General features: G+C 44.7%; 1 protein-coding gene and 2 long non-coding RNA genes across 3 annotated transcripts in view; 2 read left to right on the forward strand and 1 right to left on the reverse strand.

Annotated features, from left to right (window-relative positions):
• Positions 1-1,655: 1,655 nt before the first annotated feature.
• LOC309330486 lies at positions 1,656-4,486 on the forward strand. The gene is made up of 3 exons (XR_014151423.1): positions 1,656-1,750; positions 2,926-3,138; positions 4,349-4,486. It is a non-coding gene; the product is annotated as an uncharacterized lncRNA (long non-coding RNA).
• The window catches only part of LOC309330498, a 52,668-nt gene continuing 33,318 nt past the window's right edge, over positions 4,412-23,761 (reverse strand). The window contains exon 3 of the long non-coding RNA XR_014151447.1: positions 4,412-4,508. This is a non-coding gene — a long non-coding RNA (uncharacterized lncRNA). The remainder of the gene's footprint in view (positions 4,509-23,761) is intronic.
• On the forward strand, positions 7,161-20,056 carry LOC309330389 (arylacetamide deacetylase-like 4). Its single transcript, XM_081841989.1, has 4 exons — positions 7,161-8,365; positions 11,285-11,501; positions 12,742-12,805; positions 18,790-20,056. Exons 1-4 carry the CDS (start codon positions 8,189-8,191, stop codon positions 19,568-19,570), a joined length of 1,239 nt encoding a protein of 412 aa, XP_081698115.1. The 5' UTR covers positions 7,161-8,188; the 3' UTR covers positions 19,571-20,056.

Consider the following 23,761-nt stretch of genomic DNA (forward strand, 5'->3'; position numbering starts at 1 on the left):
AAACCATCTTTCTGGACAGTCTAGAGGGGCTGGGAGCTGGGGGCACTGTCATACAGTGGTTCTGCTTCTTCCTCCTGGGCCATGTTCAGAAAGTGGTGGCGGCGGATGAGTGTTCAGACCCCTGGGCTCTCACATGTGGGGTGCCTTAGGGTTCTGTCCTCTCCCCCATGCTTTTCCACATCTACATGCAGCCGCTGGGAGAGATCATCAGGGGGTTTGGGTTGGGTGTTCATCAATATGCGGATGATATCCAGCTCTACCTCTCTTTCAAATCAGAACCAGTGAAGGTAGTGAAGGTCCTGTGTGAGTGCCTGGAGGTGGTTGGAGGATGGATGGCAGCTAACAGATTGAGGCTGAATCCTGACAAGACAGAAGCACTGTTTTTGGGGGACAGGAGGCGGGCAGGTGTGGAGGATTCCCTGGTCCTGAATGTGGTAATTGTTCCCCTGAAGGACCAGGTGCGCAGCCTGGGAGTCATTTTGGACTCACAGCTGCCCATGGAGGTGAAGGTCAATTCTGTGTCCAGGGCAGCTGTTTACCAGCTCCATCTGGTACACAGGCTGAGACCCTATCTGCACCAGAGTGGTGCATGCTCTAGTTATATCTCGCTTGGATTACTGCAGTGCTCTCTATGTGGGGCTACATTTGAAGGTGACCCGGAAACTACAACTAATCCAGAATGCGGCAGCTAGACTGGTGACTGGGAGCGGCCGCCAAGACCACAAAGCACAGGTCTTGAAAGATCTACATTGGCTCCCAGTACATTTCCGAGCACAATTCAAAGCTGACCTTTAAAGCCCTAAATGGCCTCAGTCCAGAATACCTGAAGGAGCATCTCCACCCCCATTGTTCTGCCCAGACACTGAGGTCCAGCACCAAGGGCCTTCTGGCAGTTCCATCACTGCGAAAAGCTAAGTCACAGGGAACCAGGCAGAAGGCCTTCTCAGTAGTGGTACCCACCCTGTGGAACACTCTCCCATCAGATGTCAAAGAGAAGAACAACTACCAGACTTACAAGACATCTGAAGGCAGCCCTGTTTAGGGAAGCTTTTAACGTTTAACAGACCACTGTATTTTAATACTTTGTTGGAAGCCACCCAGAGTAGCTGGGGAAACCCAGCCAGATGGCCGGGGTATAAATAATATATTATTATTATTATTATTATTATTATTATTATTATTATTATTTATTACCTCTTTTGTCACCACAATGTCCTGGCAAGTGCAGTGATACTGCTGTTGGCAGGAAATCAACACTGGCATGAATGTGCCATCCATGAGAACCTGGGCTCTCTGAATCATGAGGGATGAAAGAGGCCAAAGTATGAGAACGCTTTGTGAAGATGCGTTGAAGAATGTTTTAATGAGAACAATTTGTGAAGAACAATTTGTGAAGGTGGGTTGCAGGGAAAATATTTTAGATAAAAGAAGGATGCATGCCCTAATCTGATTGGCCTTCAGAGTATAGAAATCCCATGCACCTCTTCTTGGCTGAGGGTGTTCTCTTGCATATGCTGGAGACTTGTACAAAAGCCACTTGGCGTCGGTCAAAGGGGAGGTCCCTACCTCTGTGCTTCTGAGCTGAAGGGAAATGGTGTTTGGTGGAACTCTGTGGATGCTGCTATTCTATATGATCATTTTCATTCACTCCTTGCTCATTTTACAAGGACCCACATTCCTCCAGGAATCACCCACGGCAGAAAATTATATTTTTTATCTTTTGCATTGGGATATCTCCTTGAACTGGTAAGTTTGTTTTACATATATCACAATCAAGGGGTTGGGGTGATACTCCCCCCCCCCAATTAAAAAAGGCTGCAGTGTTTGGGATTTTTTAATTTAGAGAAAAGGCAAGCTGCAGGTGACATGATAGCAGTCTATAAAATTTGTGCATGTCATGGAGAAAGTGGATAGAGAAAAATGTTTCTCCCTGTCTCATGACACTAGAACTAAATGTTGGAAGATTCAGGAAAGCTATAAGAGGGGACTTGTTCGCACTGGACATTTTCAAACTACGGAAGTCTCTTTCACAGGGGGCAGTGATGGCCAGTGCTTTTTTCTACAAAAAAAATGTTTAGAAAACTCTCATTTTGACTCAAGAAAATCACCATGTAATAGTTCAAATCAGGAAAAATAAATACAGTAAATGGACAAAAGTACAAAGATTCACAAAATGTTTAGGGGTATGCGTACCCCTGTGTTCCCCGCCAGAAAAAAGCACTGTTAATCCAAAGGTAAATTAATGAAAGAGAGGGCTATGGATGGCTGCTAGCCAGCATGGCTATGCTCTGCTCTCTACAGCTCAAGGTAGCAATGCTTCTGTACACCAGATAGGGGAAGGGGAGAGGGCTCCTGTGCTCAGATCCTGCTGGAAGGTTTCCCACAGGCACTGTGAGGAATAATCTGCTGGACTAGATGGGCCATTGGCCGGGACCGACAGGCTCTTCTTATATTCTTATGGAGAGAGGGAGAGAAAGAGAGGGAGAGAGAGAGAGAGAGAGAGAGAGTTTCATGCCAGCCCAAACTCCAAGAGGTGAGTGGTGAATGAAAGGATATACAGTGGTACCTTGGTTTGCATACATATTGGTTTGCATATATTTTGGATTACAAACATGTCAAACCTGGAAGTGTGTGTCCCGGTTTGCAACCTTTTTTTGGATTACAACCCATTTTTTTGGATTATGAAAAAAAATTTCGGGGAGGCCCCTGTGGCGAAAGCGTGCCTTGAATTACAACCTGTTTTGGTTTACAAACAGACCTTCAGAATGGATCTGGTTGTAAAGCAAGGTACCACTGTACAATGTAGTTGCCCCACATATGAGAGGTTCGTTCCACAGGCAGTGCATATATGCAAAATATGTTTTTTTAATGCAAAACTATCTAAGGCTGATCATAAATGCTGAATGTTTTGGTTTAAACAAGGAGCGTTTCTGGAAAAACTGGGCATTTGCCATAGATATGTCATCTGCAGGGCTGTGTACGATGCCATACCAACAAGGAAGGACTTAAACTTGATCAGAAAGGACCTGGTTTTTGATGGGGTGCCAGTGAGGGTGTACTGGCCCAAGACACCAGCTGCTGGGAACAGGAGAGGAATCATCTATCTTCATGGAGGCACTGGACTCCTTGGAAGCATCCGTAAGTTCTTTGAAAGAGTCTCAAAATGGTTCACTATATTGTTTGAGGAGAATTTGGGCTGGCACATTAGTATAAAAGTCCAGAAATGTTTGCTATGGAGGGCTTCAGGTGGTTTCTACTGCCTCCGTAGGTAGTTTAAGTTTAATGCAAGATGGGACCATGAGGCAAGAAAACGGGTCTGAGGCCCCCTGTTACAAAGGCGTCCAGTTCTGTAGTAATTCTGTGAACGGCCCTGAAATTCTGTGAACGGCCCTGAGACCTCCGGGTATAGGGCGGTAGATAAATTCAATAAAAAAGTAGAAATATATAAATTAAAATTAAAATTACTAGTGTCACAGTCAATGAAAATAATAATAATAATAATAATAATAATAATAATAATAATAATTATTTATTTATTTATTTATTTATTTATTTATTATTTGTACCCCGTCCATCTGGCTGCATTTCCCCAGCCACTCTGGGTGGCTTCCATAAAAACCAAAAATACACTAAAATATCACACATTAAAAACTTCCCTGAACAGGGCTGCCTTAAGATGTCTTCTGAATGTCAGGTAGTTGTTTATCGCTTTGACATCTGATGGGAGGGCGTTCCACAGGGCGGGCGCCACTACTGAGAAGGCCCTCTGCCTGGTTCCCTGTAGCTTTGCTTCTTGAAATGAGGGAACTGCCAGAAGGCCCTCGGTACTGGACCTCAGCGTCCGGGCAGAACGATGGGGGTGGAGACGCTCCTTCAGGTATACTGGGCTGAAAAATCCTAAAAATGTCAAAGAAGGTGTTTCTGCTTCATGTACCAAGGGACTTCTATGAAAGGGCTTTAAGAGGTGATAAGAAATAACTGGAAAGAAGCCAAGAAATGTGGGTGGAAGTTTGTTTTTGTTTTTTACCCACTGACACTGCTTGATCTCTGCTACAGATCAGGAGAGGGTAAAACCACAGAATGCCCCATTTACAAAGAGTTCAATGCAACTGAGTTTTTCCCAGAGGAACTTCATTAAAAGTTGTTGTTTTCTACAATCAAATGGCATACAGTATACAATTTATGACATAAAAATAAATAAATAAGCTCATCTAAATTAGCTATATCTCTTGATTTCAACAGATTTACTTTTAGGAGGACTAACCCGGTGTCAACTCACAATGATTTCAGTGTGAATGAGCAGGGGAAATTGTAATGGAGGGGTTGTGGGGCTTGTGTTTTCTTCCAGGAGCCTGTGAAAACGTCTGCTGTTCCATAGTCCACGAAAGTGATTCAGTGGCTGTGAATGTCGGGTAAGTGGTTTCACTCTCTTGGTATCCGAAACAATGCGTAATGCCTCTCAGCTTCCAACCTTTCCTGTGCCCAGAGGAATGATGCTGCTGCTGCTGCTTCTGGATAATAATAATAATAGCAGTAGTAATAATAATAATAATAATAATTCTTTTTATGATGCCGATCTGACTGAGTTGCCCCAGCCACTCTGCGTGGCACCCAATGAAAAAAATAGTAAAACACAATACACCAAACACTAAAAGCTTCCCTGGACAGGGCTGTCTTCAGATGTCTTTTAAAAATCACATAGATGTTTAACTCCTTGAAATCTGCTTGGGGGGGGGGGACATTCCACAGGGCGGGTGCAGCTACCAAAAAGGCCCTCTGCCTGGTTCCCTGTTGCCTCACCTTTCACAATGAGGGAACCACAAGAAGACCCTCAGAGCTGGGTTGGATGATGGGGATGGAAATGCTCCTTCAGGTATACAGGGTCATAGCTGTTTAGGGCTTTAAAGATTAGCACCAACATTTTGAATTGTGCTCGGAAACCTACTGGGATCTGTGGTAAGAATTCACTTCAACACCACCTTGTTCGTTACCCAGGTGAGAAACCACCTTTTAAATCACAGAAAACTATTTTCAGGTCCAGCATATTGATTAGGGACCTGGTGTTTTTATTTATCTATTGCAATAGGACAGAGCTCAATTCAATGTGCCCGTTAAGAAGGTCTGTCCGAGGCACATCAGCTCGAAAGCTTATATAGTAACACAGCACACAAAGAGTCATAAAACTTCCCCTTTACATGCATCAAGAAAGGTCATAGGTCATTGGATAGAAAACAAGTATGGCGTGTGTTGTGTATTGAGTCAAAGGATTTTATATCTGTATTATTATTGTCTGTATTTGCATTAGGGTAAAGTAACTGCCTTTTGGTTCCAGAGGGTACAGCTACTATTGGTTCATTTAAGCTGCTGTATTTGGATCCTCTGTCTTATTGGTTTCCTCCAAAAGGCAGGACTGTGATTGCCTGATATTGTTCCCTCCAAAATGTATCCTTTCTAGCTAGTTCCCTGTCCCTATAAATGTAGCTCTCCCCTCCTCAGGTCCCAGTCTTGTTGCTTTAATAAAGAAGTGTTACTAGAGAACTGTCTCCAGCATATTATGTCAAGAGAGCTGAAATCACAAACCCCACGTCACAACAGCGTCTTCCTGCTATGAACTCCCCCCCCCCCATAACTTGGGACCTGTGCTCTTTAGGGGCACAGTTTCCCCATTCAGTTTCCCGCACTCCTCCCCCCGCCTCCGTTCACCAGAAACAGTTGTTGTTGTTTAGTCGTTTAGTCGTGTCCGACTCTTCGTGACCCCATGGACCAGAGCACGCCAGGCACTTCTGTCTTCCACTGCCTCCCGCAGTTTGGTCAAACTCATGCTGGTAGCTTCGAAGACACTATCCAACCATCTCGTCCTCTGTCCTCCCCTTCTCCTTGTGCCCTCAATCTTTCCCAGCATCAGGGTCTTTTCCAGGGAGTCTTCTCTTCTCATGAGGTGGCCAAAGTATTGGAGCCTCAGCTTCACGATCTGTCCTTCCAGTGAGCACTCAGGGCTGATTTCCTTAAGAATGGATCCGTTTGATCTTCTTGCAGTCCATGGGACTCTCAAGAGTCTCCTCCAGCATCATAATTCAAAAGCATCAATTCTTCGGTGATCAGCCTTCTTTATGGTCCAGCTCTCACTTCCATACATCACTACTGGGAAAACCATAGCTTTTACTATACGGACCTTTGTTGGCAAGGTGATGTCTCTACTTTTTAAGATGCTGTCTAGGTTTGTCATCGCCTTTCTCCCAAGAAGCAGGCGTCTCTTAATTTCGTGGCTGCTGTCGCCATCTGCAGTGATCATGGAGCCCAAGAAAGTAAAATCTCTCATTGCCTCCATTTCTTCTCCTTCTATTTGCCAGGAGGTGATGGGACCAGTGGCCATGATCTTTGTTTTTTTGATGTTGAGCTTTAGACCATATTTTGCGCTCTCCTCTTTCACCCTCAATAAAAGGTTCTTTAATTCCTCCTCACTTCCTGCCATGAAGGTTGTGTCATCTGCATATCTGAGGTTGTTGATATTTCTTCCAGCAATCTTAATTCCGGCTAGGGATTCATCCAGCCCAGCCTTTCGCATGATGAATTCTGCATATAAGTTAAATAAGCAGGGAGACCATATACAGCCTTGTCGTACTCCTTTCCCAATTTTGAACCAATCAGTTGTTCCATATCCAGTTCTAACTGTAGCTTATTGTCCCACATAGAGATTTCTCAGGAGACAGATGAGGTGATCAGGCACTCCCATTTCTTTAAGAACTTGCCATAGTTTGCTGTGGTTGACACAGTCAAAGCCTTTGCATAGTCAATGAAGCAGAAGTAGATGTCTTTCTGGAACTCTCTAGCTTTCTCCATAATCCAGCGCATGTTTGCAATTTGGTCTCTGGTTCCTCTGCCTCTTCTAAATCCAGCTTGCGCTTCTGGGAGTTCTTGGTCCACATACTGCTTGAGCCTTCCTTGTAGAATTTTAAGCATAACCTTACTAGCGTGTGAAATGAGTGCAATTGTGCGGTAGTTGGAGCATTCTTTGGCACTGCCCTTCTTTGGGATTGGGATGTAGACTGATCTTCTCTAATCTTCTGGTCACTGCTGAGTTTTCCAAACTTGCTGGCATATTGAGTGTAGCACCTTAACAGCATCATCTTTTAAAATTTTAAATACCATCACTTCCACTGGCCTTGTTATTTCTTTCTAAGGCCCATTTGACTTCACTCTCCAGGATGTCTGGCTCAAGGTCAGCAACCACACTACCTGGGGTGTACGAGCCATCCATATCTTTCTGGTATAATTCCTCTGTGTATTCTTGCCACCTCAAAAATAAATGTGCCCATTTCTGAAGCAGGTGGCTTTCAGAAAAATCAAGAATGTCCTGCTAATTTCTACTTCTGGTGGCTGCTGGGAGGGAGATTTCTTTGGAAATGTCTTACAGTGTGAGAACACCTAATCCTTCCCATTCAACGATTTCCTGCTCCTCATCAAGAGAAAGAGTGAGGAGAGTTACAGAGTCCTCAGCTGTGCCGTGCTTGACCAGCTGTCCACAGAGAAAACTGAAAAGCTGGATGCTGCCTCTTTTAATAAATAAACGAAATAAATAAATGAAAGTGGAGTTGCATGTGCAGCAATCAAATCTGTGCAAGAGCAGGATTGGCTCCCATTGTGTGCATGCACAGTGCCAACCTCTTTGCTCACCACACTGTCCTGACAGGGGCAGTGATACCGCTGTTGGCAGGATGTTAACGCTGACATTGATGTGCCGTCCCTGATAATGTGCGCTCTCTGAATGACGAGGGATGAAAGACGCCACAGTATTTTGTGTGGGAGGGCAAGCACCACAAAAATGAAGACGTGTTGCGAGAGCAGTCAGTGTCTCTTGTAAGGAAGGATGCTTGTTGTGACCTGCTTGGCCTTCAGAGGCTATGGAAATCACATGCACCTCTTCCCTCTGGAGGAGGGGTTGGGGAAATTGACACACCTCCCCATACACTCCACCCTGTTTGAAAAACAACCACAGCAACCAGGAATGCAAGAACGCCTGCAATCTCTGAACAGATTACAAAATTACTTTTTTTTCTTCTCAATTGAAAGCAATGTGGGTTGGCCGAGGATGTTCTCTTGCACATGCTGTAGACTGTTCTTCTACAAAAGCCACTTGGCATCGGTCAAAGCGGAGGTGCCTACCTCTGTGCTTCTGAGCTGAAGGGAAATGGCGTTTGGTGGAACTCTGTGGATGCTGATATTATATATGACCATTTTCATTCACTCCTTGCTGTTTGCACGGGGAGTTTATTATCATTTTACAAGGACCCACATTCCTCCAGGAATCACCCACGGCAGAAAATTATATATTTTTTCTTTTGCATTGGGATATTTCCTTGAACTGGTAAGTTTGTTTTACATATATCACAATCAAGGGGTTGAGGTGATACTCCCCCCCCCCCCCGCCATTAAAAAAGGCTGCAGTGTTTGGGATTTTTTAGTTTAGAGAAAATGGGCCATTGGCCGGGACCAACAGGCTCTTTTTACATTCTTATTGGGGGGGGGGCGCTTCATGCCAGCCCAAACTCCAAGAGGTGAGTGGTGAATGAAAGGATATACAGTGGTACCTTGCTTTGCATACATATTGGTTTGCATACATTTTGGATTACAAACAAGTCAAACCTGGAAGTGCGTGTCCCGGTTTGCAACCTTTTTTTGGATTACAACCCATTTTTTTAGATTATGAAAAAAAAAATTGGGGAGGCCCCTGTGGCGAAAGCGCGCCTTGGGTTACAACCCAAGGGACCGATTCGGATGGTCTGATTCAGATGGACCGATTCGGATGGTCCACCCCCGCCACTTAATGGATCCAATTGGCTTCCAGAGAGTGGTAGGGGATGTTTTATCCCAAGTTGATGGCCTTTCAGCTGATTCCCTGGTGGCCCACTGGAATGCGGAGTTAACCAGGGCAATTGACTGTCTGACTCCAAAGTGCCCTCTCCGATTGCATGGAGCCCGGACAGCCCCGTGGTTTTCCCCGGAGCTGAGGGTGATGAAACAATCGTTGAGACAGCTAGAGCGCCAGTGGTGGAAAACTCATTCTGAATCAGACCAGACATGGGCTAGAGCTCAACGTCGAGCCTACCAAGTGGCAATGGCGACGGCGAAGAGGGCCTTCTTCGCTGCCTCCATTGCATCTGCAGAAAACAGCAGCAGGAGACTTTTTCAGGTGGTTCGCAATCTATCAGAACCACCTGTACCACCAGGACCTGGTAGGGACCCCAAGATCTCCTGCAATGCTTTTGCAAAGTTTTTTGCAGTTAAAGTTGCTCAGATTCAGAGGGAGGTAGACTCCACCGTGGGAGCAGGGCCAGGGCGGGAGAGTGCTAGAGTTCTGTCTAGTCCTGTTACATGGGATCAATTCCAATCTGTTACCTCCAAGGATGTGGACAGGCTGCTTGGACAAGTGAAACCGACCACCTGTCTCCTTGATCCTTGCCCATCCTGGCTGATAAAAGCGAGCTGGGAAGGGCTGGGCGATGGGCTCTGCAGGGTAGTGAATGCTTCCCTCTGTGAGGGAGCCTTCCCAGATCCGCTGAAAGAGGCGGTCATTAAACCGCTTCTTAAAAAAACATCTTTAGACCCAGCCAATTTGGCCAATTATCGCTCAGTCTCAAATTTACCATTCTTGGGCAAGGTGATTGAGCGGGTGGTTGCCAAACAACTCCAAGCATGCCTGCAGGATGCGGACCATTTAGATCCCTTCCAATCGGGATTCAGGCCTCACCATGGGACTGAAACTGCCTTGGTCACGCTGGCTGATGATCTCCGGCGGGCTAGGGCAAAGGTGAGAGCTGTTTCCTAGTTCTGCTGGATCTCTCAGCGGCCTTTGACACCATCAACCATAACATCCTTCTGGACCGTCTAGAGGGGCTGGTAGCTGGGGGCACTGTTATATGGTGGTTCCGCTCCTTTCCCCTGGGCCGTGTCCAGAAAGTGGTGGTGGGGGATGAGTGTTCAGACCCCTGGGCTCTCACTTGTGGGGTGCCTCAGGGTTCCGTCCTCTCCCCCATGCTTTTTAATATCTATATGAAGCCGCTGGGAGAGATCATCAGGGGGTTTGGGCTGGGTGTTCATCAGTATGCAGATGACACCCAGCTCTACCTCTCCTTTAAATCAGAACCAGTGAAGGCGGTGAAGGTCCTGTGTGAGTGCCTGGAGGCGGTTGGAGGATGGATGGCGGCTAACAGATTGAGGTTGAATCCTGACAAGACAGAAGTGCTGTTTTGGGGGGACAGGGGGCGGGCTGGTGTGGGGGATTCCCTGGTCCTTAATGGGGTAACTGTGCCCCTGAAGGACCAGGTGCGCAGCCTGGGAGTCATTTTGGACTCACAGCTGTCCATGGAGGCACAGGTCAATTCTGTGTCCAGGGCAGCTGTCTACCAGCTGCACCTGGTACGCAGGCTGAGACTACCTGCCCGCAGACTGTCTCGCCAGAGTGGTGCATGCTCTGGTTATCTCCTGCTTGGACTACTGCAACGCGCTCTATGTGGGGCTACCTTTGAAGGTGACCCGGAAACTGCAGTTAATCCAGAATGCGGCAGCTAGACTGGTGACTGGGAGTGGCCGCCGGGACCACATAACACCGGTCCTGAGAGATCTGCATTGGCTCCCAGTACGTTTCCGAGCACAATTCAAAGTGTTGGTGCTGACCTTTAAAGCCCTAAACGGCCTCGGTCCTGTATACCTGAAGGAGCATCTCTACCCCCATCGTTCTGCCCGGATGCTGAGGTCCAGTGCCGAGGGCCTTCTGGCAGTTCCCTCATTACGATAAGTAAGGTTACAGGGAACCAGGCAGAGGGCCTTCTCGGTAGTGGCGCCTGCCCTGTAGAATGCCCTCCCAGCAGATGTCAAAGCAATAAACAGCTATTTTACTTTTAAAAGACAAGTGAAGGCAGCCCTCTTTAGGGAAGTTTTTAATGTCTGATGCTGTACTGTTTTTAATATTCAGCTGGAAGCCGCCCAGAGTGGCTGGGGAAACCCAGCCAGATCGGCGGGGTATAAATAAATTATTATTATTATTATTATTATTATTATTATTATTATTATTATTATTATTGTTATTATTATTATTAACCTGTTTTGGTTTACAAACGGATCTCCGGATTGGATTATGGTTGTAAAGCAAGGTACCAATGTACAATGTAGTTGCCCCACATATGAGAGGTTCATTCTACAGGCAGTGCATATATGCAAAATATGATTTTTATATGCAAAGCTATCTGAGGCTGATCATAAATGCTGAATGTTTTGGTTTAAACAGGGAGTGTTTCTGGAAAAACTGGGCATTTGCCATAGATATGTCATCTGCAGGGCTGTGTACGATGCCATACCTACAAAGAAGGACTTAAACTTGATCAGAAAGGACCTGGTTTTTGATGGGGTGCCAGTGAGGGTGTACTGGCCCAAGACACCAGCTGCTGGGAACAGGAGAGGAATCATCTATCTTCATGGAGGCGCTGGACTCCTTGGAAGCATCCGTAAGTTCTTTGAAAGAGTCTCAGAATGGTTCACTGTATTGTTTGAGGAGAATTTGGGCTGGCACATTAGTATAAAAGTCCAGAAATGTTTGCTATGGAGGGCTTCGGGTGGTTTGTACTGCCCCTGTAGGCAGTTTAAGTTTAATGCAAGATGGGACCATGAGGCAAGAAAACGGGTCTGAGGCCCCCTGTTACAAAGGCGTCCAGTTCTGTAGTAATTCTGTGAACGGCCCTGAAATTCTGTGAACGGCCCTGAGACCTCTGGGTATAGGGCGGTAGATAAATTCAATAAAAAAGTAGAAATATATAAATTAAAATTAAAATTACTAGTGTCACAGTCAATGAAAATAATAATAATAATAATAATAATAATAATAATAATAATAATAATAATATATTTATTATTTGTACCCCGCCCATCTGGCTGCATTTCCCCAGCCACTGTGGGCGGCTTCCATAGAAACCAAAAATACACTAACATATCACACATTAAAAACTTCCCTGAACAGGGCTGCCTTAATATGTCTTCTGAATGTCAGGTAGTTGTTTATCGCTTTGACATCTGGGTAGTTGTTTATCGCTTTGACATCTGATGGGAGGGCGTTCCACAGGGCGGGCGCCACTACCGAGAAGGCCCTCTGCCTGGTTCCCTGTAGCTTTGCTTCTCGAAATGAGGGAACTGCCAGAAGGCCCTCAGTGCTGGACCTCAGCGTCCGGGCAGAACGATGGGGGTGGAGACGCTCCTTCAGGTATACTGGGCTGAAAAATCCTAAAAATGTCAAAGAAGCTGTTTCTGCTTCATGTACTTCTATGACTTCATGGACTTCATGGACTTCTATGAAAGGGCTTTAAGAGGTGATCAGAAATAACTGGAAAGAAGCCAAGAAATGTGGGTGGAAGTTTGTTTTTGTTTTTTACCCACTGACACTGCTTGATCTCTGCTACAGATCAGGAGAGGGTAAAACCACAGAATGCCCCATTTACAAAGAGTTCAATGCAACTGAGTTTTTCCCAGAGGAACTTCATTAAAAGTTGTTATTTTCTACAATCAAATGGCATAGAGTATGCAATTTATGACATAAAAATAAATAAATAAGGCAATCTAAATCAGCTATATCTCTTGATTTCAACAGATTTACTTTTAGGAGGACTAAGCCTGGTGTCAACTCACAATGATTTCAGTGTGAATGAGCAGGGGAAATTGTAATGGAGGGGTTGTGGGGCTTGTGTTTTCTTCCAGGAGCCTGTGAAAACGTCTGCTGTTCTATTGTCCACGAAAGTGATTCAGTGGTTGTGAATGTCGGGTAAGTGGTTTCACTCTCTTGGTATCCGAAACAATGCGTAATGCCTCTCAGCTTCCAACCTTTCCTGTGCCCAGAGGAATGATGATGATGATAATAATAATTCTTTTTATGATGCCCATCTGACTGGGTTGCCATGCACACAATGAAAAAAATAGTAAAAAGACAATACATCAAACACTAAAAACTTCCCTGGACAGGGCTGCCTTCAGATGTCTTTTAAAAATCACATAGATGTTTAACTCCTTGAAATCTGCTGGGGGGGGGGCATTCCACAGAGCGGGTGCAGCTACCAAAAAGGCCCTCTACCTGGTTCCCTGTTACCTCACCTTTCACAATGAGGGAACCACAAGAAGACCCTCAGAGCTGGGTTGGATGATGGGGATGGAAATGCTCCTTCAGGTATACAGGGTCATAGCTGTTTAGGGCTTTAAAGATTAGCACCAACATTTTGAATTGTGCTCGGAAACCTAATGGGATCTGTGGTAAGAATTCACTTCAACACCACCTTGTTCGTTACCCAGGTGAGAAACCACCTTTTAAATCACTGAAAACTATTTTCAGGTCCAGCATCTTGGTTAGGCACCTGGTGTTTTTATTTATCTATTGCAATAGGACAGAGCTCAATTCAATGTGCCCGTTAAGAAGGTCTGTCCGAGGCACATCAGCTCGAAAGCTTATATCAGTGATCGGCAACGTGCAGCCCATGGGCCAGATGCGGCCCATGAAGACCGTTTTACAGGCCCATGAGCCACCCCGGAACCGGGCAGCCCGCTGGTCAAGTCCCTCGTGTGCTGCACTAAACCGATGCAGCGCAGTGCGGGGACTCACGAGCGGTGCTGGAAATTTCTGGCACCGTGGACGTGCGCAGACGTGATTTCCAGTGTCGCGCTGTGCCGGTCTGTCCCACGGACGATCTCCGTGGGAGTAGTTCAGCCCACGCCCAGTAAGCGTTGCCGACCCCTGGTTTATATAGTAACACAGCACACAAAGAGTCATAAAACTTCCCCTTCACATGTGTCAAGAAAGGTCACAGTCTTCCTGCTATCAATCTCCCCCCCCCCACTACTACCTTGGGATGCCCACAAGTGACTAGGTCGTTGGACCATTCTAGGTATCGGATGTCCCATGTTGCCCTGGCAAGCTAGCCCATTATCACTCTTTATTGACATTCTTCCATCTAGGATTTCTGATAAACACCACTTTCAGAGTTAGATAAGGAAAGATGGAATGCAATGTAGGATGCAGAGACTCATAACCGCAGAACACACCAAGTCTTGCTCATTTTTAAAGGTTAAATGGAATAAAAAGTGAAACATTGAACATTATTAAAATAAAAATACAAGGCCTGACCAGAAAGTTTGGTGAATTGTCAAAGAAGTCGGACAGCGAGAAATATTTGAACATACATACCTTGTTGTTGTTTAGTCGTGTCCGACTCTTCGTGACCCCATGGATCAGAGCACGCCAGGCACTTCTGTCTTCCACTGCCTCCCGCAGTTTGGTCAAACTCATGCTGGTAGCTTCAAGAACACTATCCAACCATCTCATCTGTTGTCCCCTTCTCCTTGTGCCCTCCATCTTTCCCAGCATCAGGGTCTTTTCCAGGGAGTCTTCTCTTCTCATGATGTGGCCAAAGTATTGGAGCCTCAGCTTCACGATCTGTCCTTCCAGTGAGCACTCAGGGCTGATTTCCTTAAGAATGGATAGGTTTGAACCTCACCAAAATGCTGGAGAGGGTGCACCTCCACAGGCACATACCTCCACATGTGGTGGGAGTGTCCCAAAATCCAACTATTCTGGACAACAGCCATACAAGAAATATGTAAAATAACAAAGCAAGTATTAGACTTCACCCCAGAATTGGCCCTACTAAACATCTTCCAAGACAACAATGCCCATTTACTCCACAAAGAACTCATAACCCACCTACTTTCAGCAGCCAGAAACACCATAACCAGACACTGGAGAGACCTGTCAGGAGTAAGCATGGACCAATGGTACCAAATAGTATGGGAAACAGCCCTACTAGAAAAATTAACTAACAAACTGAAACTGACACGGGGACAAACAGAAGAAGACACCTTCACCCCGGTATGGCTCCCCTTTATCACATACACAGCCCAACAGGACAATGACAATAATCCACCAACAGCATACAAATAAATATGGCTAACTTGATCCAAAACACCCACCCACCTCACTCACACACGAAAACAAAGATCACCACAGCCAATCACAAACAAACAATCACATCCTAGGCCAACCCCAACCTCTCTCACCACCAAAGGAACACAAGTGAACAACACAAGCACGCTGACACCAAACTACATACATTAAGCATAATAGAAACACCGCTACCCCACCCCACCCCCATCCATCTCCCCTCCTTCCACCCTCCTTTCTTCTTCTTCTTTTTTTTTTTTTCTTCTCCCCCTAATGCCTCAACAAATGAAATGGATTTGTAAAAATGTTATACGGGGGAAAAAAAATACACGAGGCATTACACTTACACTGTAAAACAAGAAAACCCTTAATAAAATATATTTAAAAAAAAGAAAAAAAGAATGGATAGGTTTGATCTTCTTGCAGTCCACGGGACTCTCACTACGCTCAGATTAAAGAAGTCTTTAAAAATGATAAAAAGTTAGGGTTCCAGGTGGAGAAATCGAAATTGGAAACAGAACTGTTAGAACCAAAGATTAAGGTACTTTCAAGAATGTATAACTTGCTGTTAAAATGGAATACACAAGACGAAATGGTTAAATCAGCTATGATAAAGTGGGCACAGGACATTGGGTATAATATTATGTTTGAGGACTGGGAAAGGTTGTGGACCACTGGGATGAACTTCACTGCATGTAATGCTTTGAAGGAAAATGTAATGAAAATGATATATAGATGGTACATGACCCCAGTTAAACTTGCTAAGATATACCATTTGTCTGATAATAAATGTTGGAAATGTAAAGAAAATGAGGGAACATTCTTTCACCTCTGGTGGACTTGCCCTAGGGTGAAGGCCTTCTGGGAAATGATATATAATGAGCTGAAAAAGGTATTTAAGTATACCTTCACCAAGAAACCAGAGGCCTTCTGTCAGGGGTTCAGGAGCAGAGACACAGGAGAAGGAGCAAATGGAGAGTGAGGAGGAGGAATACGAGGGGGGTGTAGGCAGTGACAGTGGTCAGAGAGATTCCACGAGTCTCTCCAGCGAATCGGAAGATTCACAGAGAGGAGCGCCGATGGCCAGGGCAAGGGGGGTGCCAAGGGGGAAACCCCAGAACGAAGGGGCCAGCGGGGACTCCCTGAGCAGCAGTTGGAAATCAGGACCAGCGTCCCCACCAGAGCGTAGTGGGGGGGAGGAGTCCCAGGCATCGGGACCAGTCTTCCCACCACCAGAGGGAGGAGATGAGTCAGGATTGGCCACGCCTCCATCGGAGAGCGGGGAAACGGTCAAGAGGAAAGTCACCGGCTGGGCGCGCGCGCCAAGTTCAAATGTACAGGCGAGCGGCACAGCAGGTAGCCCGGAGAGGGAGCCAGGTCCTAAAGCCCGCCGGAAGGAAGGGCAAGACTCAGGGGGGTCAGCGTCAGAAGAGTCCAGGAGGGAGGAAACCCCAGGGGGCAGAAGGACCCAGAGGAGGAAGGAACAGCGCAGGAGGTGGAGCTGGGCTAGGATCTTAAACTGGTGCGGAAGGGGCAGTGACTCAGAGGGGACTTCGCCGATCTAGAGTCTAGACGTAGGGTTGCACGCTCTGGCTTTAAAATGGAAATTATACTTCAATAAAGACTTTTGTACATAATATCAGCCTGGCGTTGGTCCTCTGTGAGCTGGGACCTAGAGGCAGCCCTGACACCTTCCTTCTGGGCATTGTCGGCCAGAAGGTGTTAAAGAAGGACCGGACATTTTTCATGTATGCAACAACGGCAGCAAGGATACTCATCGCTAAAAATTGGAAGACTCAAGAACTACCCACACTGGAAGAGTGGCAGATGCAACTGATGGACTATATGGAACTAGCCGAGATGACTGGCAGAATCCGAGACCTGGGAGAGGAGAGAGTCGAAGAAGACTGGAAGAAATTCAAAATTTATTTAAAAAAATACTGTAATTTGGTTGAATGCTAAGAAAGGATGCTAGATCATAAATAATTGTGCACCACTAAATTAGTGAGAATTAAGATGATAAGTAAATTTGAGGAAAAATTATAAACCTTTTGGAGAATTTATAGATTATACTTAAATGAATTTGACATAAGAGTGTAAACAAGATGATAAATTGCTGGCAAGAATTGGCAATGATGCAAATGGGAGCGGGAGGCGGGAGGAAGTCCAAAGATGTTATGAAAAGATGTTATGATATATGTTATACTGTTTTTTATTTTTGCATTTAAGTTTGAAAAACCCAAATAAAATATTATATCTTTAAAAAAAAAAAAAAAAAAAAAGAGTCTCCTCTAGCACCATAATTCAAAAGCATCAATTCTTCGGCGATCAGCCTTCTTTGTGGTCCATCTTTCACTTCCATACATCACTACTGGGGAAATCATAGCTTTTACTATACGGACCTTTGCTGGCAAGGTGATGTCTCTACTTTTTAAGATGCTGTCTAGGTTTTTCATTGCTTTTCTCCCAAGAAGCAGGCGTCTCTTAATTTCGTGGCTGCTGTCGCCATCTGCAGTGATCATGGAGCCCAAGAAAGTAAAATCTCTCACTGCCTCCATTTCTTCCCCTTCTATTTGCCAGGAGGTGATGGGACCAGTGGCCATGATCTTGGTTTTTTTGATGTTGAGCTTCAGACCATATTTTGCGGTCTCCTCTTTCACCCTCAATAAAAGGTTCTTTAATTCCTCCTCACTTTCGGCCATCAAGGTTGTGTCATCTGCATATCTGAGGTTGTTGATGTTTCTTCCGGCAATCTTAATTCCGGCTAGTGATTCATCCATACCTTACAGGCCTTCAAAGTAGGCCCCATCTGATACAATGCACCATTGACAACAGCTTCCCTCGTCACAGCAGCTTGGACGTGTGAAATGTTGGAAAATCCATGCCCTTTCAGAGCAGATTTCAGTTTTGGAAAAAGAAAAAAATCAACTGAGGCTAGATCGGGAGAATATGGAGGGTGGGACAACCCAGTAATGATTTCATGCGGAATACGCAATTCTTCCGCCATCATTCGGATGGGCAAACGCCGATCCCGCATCAGTAATTCACAAACTCTGTTGACATTTGCCGCCATTCTGCTCATCGATGGTCTTCCAGACCGAGGGTCATCTTCAGTGGTTTGCCGCCCTTCACGGAAACGCTTAAACCACACATACAGTGTCTTTCGAGTTACAGCTTCATCTCCGTACACAATTATGAGTATTTCATGGGTTTCCAATGCCAATTGTATGCTTGAATATTTCTCACTGTCCCATTTTTGTGACCATTCACCAAACTTTCCAGTCACACCTTGTATATACAACTTGATCTCTAATTCTTATATCAGATCCAATATAGTTATTTTAAGACTGGTGTCATAAAGGAAGACCTGAGCAGAAGAGCTTTCTTCCCCAGCTGCAATTTCCAGCAGCTGGTATTCAGAAGCATTACTGCTTCTGATAGTGGTGGCAGCACACCATCCTTGTGACTAGTACCCATTGGTATGAGTGATTGCTAGGAATCTTGCTAACTTGATCAGGAGAGCTGCAGTGGAGCCTGCTAATGGACAAGGGAAAGCAAGAAGGAAGCCGCTGGAGGGTGGAGAAAGGTGTGTTGTAATGAAACAGCCTATTTGTCCACAGGGAAGATTTGCATTCGCTTTCCATTTTTGTCTCAGGTCCCACCCACAGCTGCCATGTGGCCCCCACAAGGTTGCACAGAAACGAATGTGGCCCTAGGGGTGAAAAAGATTCCCAGCACTTGCAATACGTAATGCAGGAAAACGGTCCTTTTCTGTGAAGTGTATGATATTGAGTGTGGGTGATATCTTGTTTTCTCTTTAGATTTCGTTTAGCTCCTGAGCATCCCTATCCAGTCCCTGTGCTGGACTGTTTAACTGCTACAATACACTTTCTGAAGAATGCAAAGGAATACGGAGTGGACCCCAACTGCATTGCCATTGCTGGGGAGAGTAGCGGAGGCACATTTGCAACAGCTATTTGTCAAGAACTGGTGACCAGAGAGGGCCTCCCAAGACTGCGAGCTCAGGTCCTTATCAACCCATTCCTACAACCAGGGGACTTTAATTCGCCATCCTATCAGCAAAACCAATCAGTTCCTCCCTTGTTCAGGAAACGAGTTATCAAATTTGGTTTAAGATATCTCACTGGGAAGGACATGAACGTGGACCCATTTATAAAAGGTGCCCATGTCCCTCCTGATTTGCAGGAGAAATTCCGAAAATGGATAAGTGCTGATAACATTCCAGAAGAATTTAAAGCTAGGGGCTATGTTCCTGTAGAACCTGCTCCATTTTCAAAAGAACTTTATGAACAAGTTAAAAGAGCTGGTGAGACAATGTTTGCCCCCATTTTAGCGGAGGATGACATAATCCGCCAGCTCCTGGAGACTTTCCTTCTAACTTGCGAGTATGATGTTCTCCGGGATGATGGGCTGTTGTACAAGAAGCGGTTAGAGGACAACGGTGTGCCAGTGACACATCATCATCTTACAGATGCAGGCCATTCAACAATTTGCTATTTGGGTTGGGGGCCACTTGAATTTCCGAGCTCAAAGAAATGTTTGCAGCATGTGGTACAGTTCTTGAAAGGTTTATATAGATGAATGACCTTCTTTGTCTTCCAATGGCAGCCTTCCATTTCTGTGGGGGGACAATCCCCCTTTCCTAGTGTCCCAATCCTAAAGAAAGAAGAAAAGGTCAGATCCAAAATTCTATCCAGTCAGATTTATTAAAATCACCATGACATCTGTAAGTACCTAAGCAAAGCCCTGCTGGATTGGCCCACTTCATCCAGCATCCTGTTCTCACAGTGACCAAAAAGAGGCCTCTTGAGATGCCTGCAAGCAGTACCTGGGTGCAAGAAAATTATTCCTACTTGTGATTCCTAGCAAGCAGCATGCAGTGGCTTACAGCCTACAATTGTGCAAACGTACCTATAGCCTCCTCCATGAATTGGCCTGATCCTCTTTTAAAGCTATCCAACTGGGTCACCAAGTTAGCTCATTCCATTGACTAACTGTTGCTTCAAAATATTTGAAAGATTTAGCAATAACAGAGGAGCTCCTGTACAATAAACTAGACCAATCTAAGCCCTTGTGAATGATATGAACTCATTTAATTACACCAACATTAGACAGGATTATAGCGAAACTGAAGGGTGGGAATATATTTACCCTTCAAAATTAGGGCCATGATACCTGAAGTATCTTTCTATATGTACCTCTTCCAACCAGATATGTACACCTGAAAGCAGACTGGGATCTACGAAAGAGGGTGAGGGACTGATGAGATATGGTTCTGCTGCACAGCCCCAAGCTATGTCCCCACAGCTATTGTCAGCACTAACCAAAGTTTCCAGAACATTTTGAAGGTCACCTTCATGTGGAACCCATTGCAGTAATCCAAATGGGAGGTCACTAGTGCTGATCTTGACAGGAAGATAATGCCACAGGCCAGCATGGGGAGATGATAGGTAAGGAGGAATAGGACGCAGACTTCCGGTCCACTGCAAAGGGAAATGGTGGCGAGCTCCGTGTTGTCCTATTAAGGAAGGACACGGTCCAGGCTGTCAGGGCTTTGAGGGTGAGCACCAGGGCTAGGCGCCCCCTGAAAAATCCCCACGGAAGCGTGGGGACTTCAGGGGTCTAGCGGAGCATTGGTAACTCGCCGTAATCCGACCCCCCCGGCTGCTGGCGCTGCGTCAGGGAAGAAAGAGGCTTGAGTCCGCTCCTGCAGCCAAAGCCACACACCGCCACCTCAAGCAGTGGATTTTCCGTATTTTTCGCTCTATAAGACACACCAGACCACAAGACGCACCTAGTTTTTGGAGGAGGAAAACAAGAAAAAAAATATTCTGAATATCAGAAGCCAGAACAGCAAGAGGGATTGCTGGGCAGTGAAAGCAGCAATCCCTCTTGCTTTTCTGGCTTCTGGGATAGCTGTGCAGCCTGCATTCGCTCCATAAGATGCACACACATTTCCCCTTACTTTTTCAGGAGGGAAAAAGTGAGTCTTATAGAGCAAAAAATACGGTACAAACCAAATAAAGCTTTTTGAGAAGAAATTAGGTTTAAATTGACTGATTTGGTAAAAAGGAAGTCAGCTTCCGATTTCTGCAGGCAAGCTCTGCAAGGGGACTTTTTGTGAATGGGAGCAGAGAGTAATTGCAGCTAATGGAGACTTTGTAGTATTCTGACTTTTGAGGGGCTCTCTTTCTATTAGACACATATTAGTTCCAGTTGTGTCAAGTTGTCCTTTGGATACTCGTGGGATACAATTTGACAGCTGGACAGAGTTTGACAGATTGGTACTTTGGCAGAGTAGAAAGCAAAAAGACTTGTATAAAAGAGTTGTGGAAATACAAGCTTTAATTTTAAGCCCTGGAACTTGGTGGTACAAAACCGAGGCTAAGCAGCAGAACTCTATTATATTGGGGAAGAAATTCCCCAAGAAGGAAAGAGAACCTGGAATAGCTGGAGTTATATTCAGTACCTACTGTAGACCAGGGGAATTTATGCAATACTACCTGCCAACAATTTTGGATATTCTTGGACGCATATCTCTCAAACCTTAAAATTGGAAGACTTGGATTACAATATATTGGAGAACAATACATTTGGATTTATATTTTGGATTACAATTATAAATTTGGATCACCTCTTATTTGCCGCCACCTCTTTGAAAAGGAAAAGAACTACTGAAGAGTACACAACTCTATATTAATAGTTTCTGTTGGTTTTTGTTTAATTCTAGGCTTTGATCTGGGTAAGAAATGTCCTATTTGATATAGGGTATATAATTTTGAACATAGAAAATTTGGCTGGAGTGCAAGGGGTCTGAGAGCAACAACAGTCATTTTCTGTTTTTTATGGGTTTATTGGACTTTTTTTTAATTTCTTTTTATTAATTTTCATTAACCAAACAAAAACAAACAAAAACAAAAAACAGAACAAAAAAACACAGACAAACAAAAACAACACTAAATACTAACATAATGATAATTGACTTCCCTCCATCTCGATTTTGGACTATATAACATAATAATTCCTTTCTACAGTTTTCATTTTACAACATCTACACATCGCAAGAATTATGTTAAGCCTACTGTGGTTTTTAGGTCTCTTGAATCTGCTTCAATGTATGTTATAAATTTGGTCCAATCATTAATAAACTTTGTACCTTTTTGTTGTCTGATGTTCTGCGTCATTTTTGCCAATTCTATATATTCAAATAGTTTAATTTGCCAATCTTTAATGGTTGGGATATTTGGGGTCTTCCAGTTTTGTGCTATCAGGATCCTGGCAGCTACAGTTGCATATTGGAACATTGTCTGATCTTCTTTCTTGATCTCTTCTCCAATCATTCCCAAAAGGAAGACTTCAGGTTTTTTAGCAAAAGTGTATTTAAGTGTTTTTTTTCAGTTCATTATATATAAGTTCCCAAAAAATTTTTAATCTGGAAATGTAAGATCAAGGAGGGAAATTTCTACCATATGTGGTGGACGTGCGAAGAAATTTAAAAAAAAATTTTTTTTGTTTATTGGACTTTTTACTCTCTCCCATCTTTTTGTTGTTTTTTTCATTGTATGGCAGGGACTGGTAGGGAGGGGGAAAACGTTTAAAGGGTAAAGGAAAACTTTATGGTTTAGCCTGGGAGTGGTAAAATACTTTTACTTTTGGGCAGAACCAAGAAACGCAGGTGTGACCTTGAACAGATCATAATATCCCAGGCTCAAATCTTCCATTCTTGGGCAAGGTGATTGAGTAAGTGGTTGCTGAACAACTCCAGGCACACCTGGAAGAAGCGGACCATTTGGATCCCTTCCAGTCGGGATTCAGTCCTCATCATGGGACTGAAACTGCCTTGGTCGCACTGGTCGGTGATCTCCGGCGGGCTAGGGACAAAGTTGAGAGCTGTTTCCTGGTTCTGCTGGATCTCTCAGCAGCTTTTGACACCATCAACCGCCAAGACCATATAGCACCAGTCTTGAAAGACCTACACTGGCTCCCAGTACATTTCTGAGCACAATTCAAAGTGTTGGTGCTGACCTTTAAAGCCCTAAATGGCCTCGGTCCAGTATACCTGAAGGAGCGTCTCCACCTCCATCGTTCTGCCCGGACACTGAGGTCCAGCGCAGAGGGCCTTCTGGAGGTTCCCTCACTGCGAGAAGCCAAGTTACAGGGGACCAGACAGAGGGCCTTCTCGGTAGTGGCACCCGCCCTGTGGAACGCCCTACCACCAGATGTCAAAGATTCAAACCGTTAAAATTCCAACTTAATATTTTAAGATTGGCCATCGTCAGAGTCACTTACAATATCTGTTTTTCCACCTGATGCTCCTTCCAGTGAAAGCCACTCCAAAGCAGCTGCTTGTTTTCCTAGTGGGTTGTCCTGTCCAGCGTTTAGGTCTCTTCTGTGTTTTTTAAAAAATTCTTTGGCCTGGTATTCTGTTGTCAGCCTATATATCTTTTTCATAAATGTAAACAAGATCCCCTCTGGGTATTCCCATTTATATTTAATGTCTACTCTTCTCAACGCTGTCTCTTCCTGTACACTTGCACGTCTCCTATCAATAGCAGATTTCCTTCTGACGGCTCCTGTGTCTTGTTTACCAGCCATTTCTAGGCCAGAAAGTTTTCCCATAACTGAATGCTTTTATTTTAAACTGTATATTGTGATCGAAATCTTCCAACCTTTAAGCTTAAAATATATATGTCCAGAATGTCCAAAGCCCAAAATTTATAAAACCCAAAATGTAAATCCAAGTGAACTATATATTGTAATCCAAATCTTCCA

The sequence above is a fragment of the Podarcis erhardii genome (genome assembly GCF_964252035.2).
Source record: "Podarcis erhardii genome assembly, chromosome: 15".
Taxonomy (NCBI): Eukaryota; Metazoa; Chordata; class Lepidosauria; order Squamata; family Lacertidae; genus Podarcis; species Podarcis erhardii.

What these genes read in the sequence shown, in the direction of transcription:
- LOC309330389 (XM_081841989.1), top strand. Translation starts at nt 8,189, where the DNA reads ATGGCGTTTGGTGGAACTCTGTGGATGCTGATATTATATATGACCATT. An exon ending in TGGACTCCTTGGAAGCATCC is followed by an intron (nt 11,502 to 12,741) that starts GTAAGTTCTTTG and finishes GTTTTCTTCCAG; the next exon opens with GAGCCTGTGAAAACGTCTGC. An exon ending in TCAGTGGTTGTGAATGTCGG is followed by an intron (nt 12,806 to 18,789) that starts GTAAGTGGTTTC and finishes TTTTCTCTTTAG; the next exon opens with ATTTCGTTTAGCTCCTGAGC.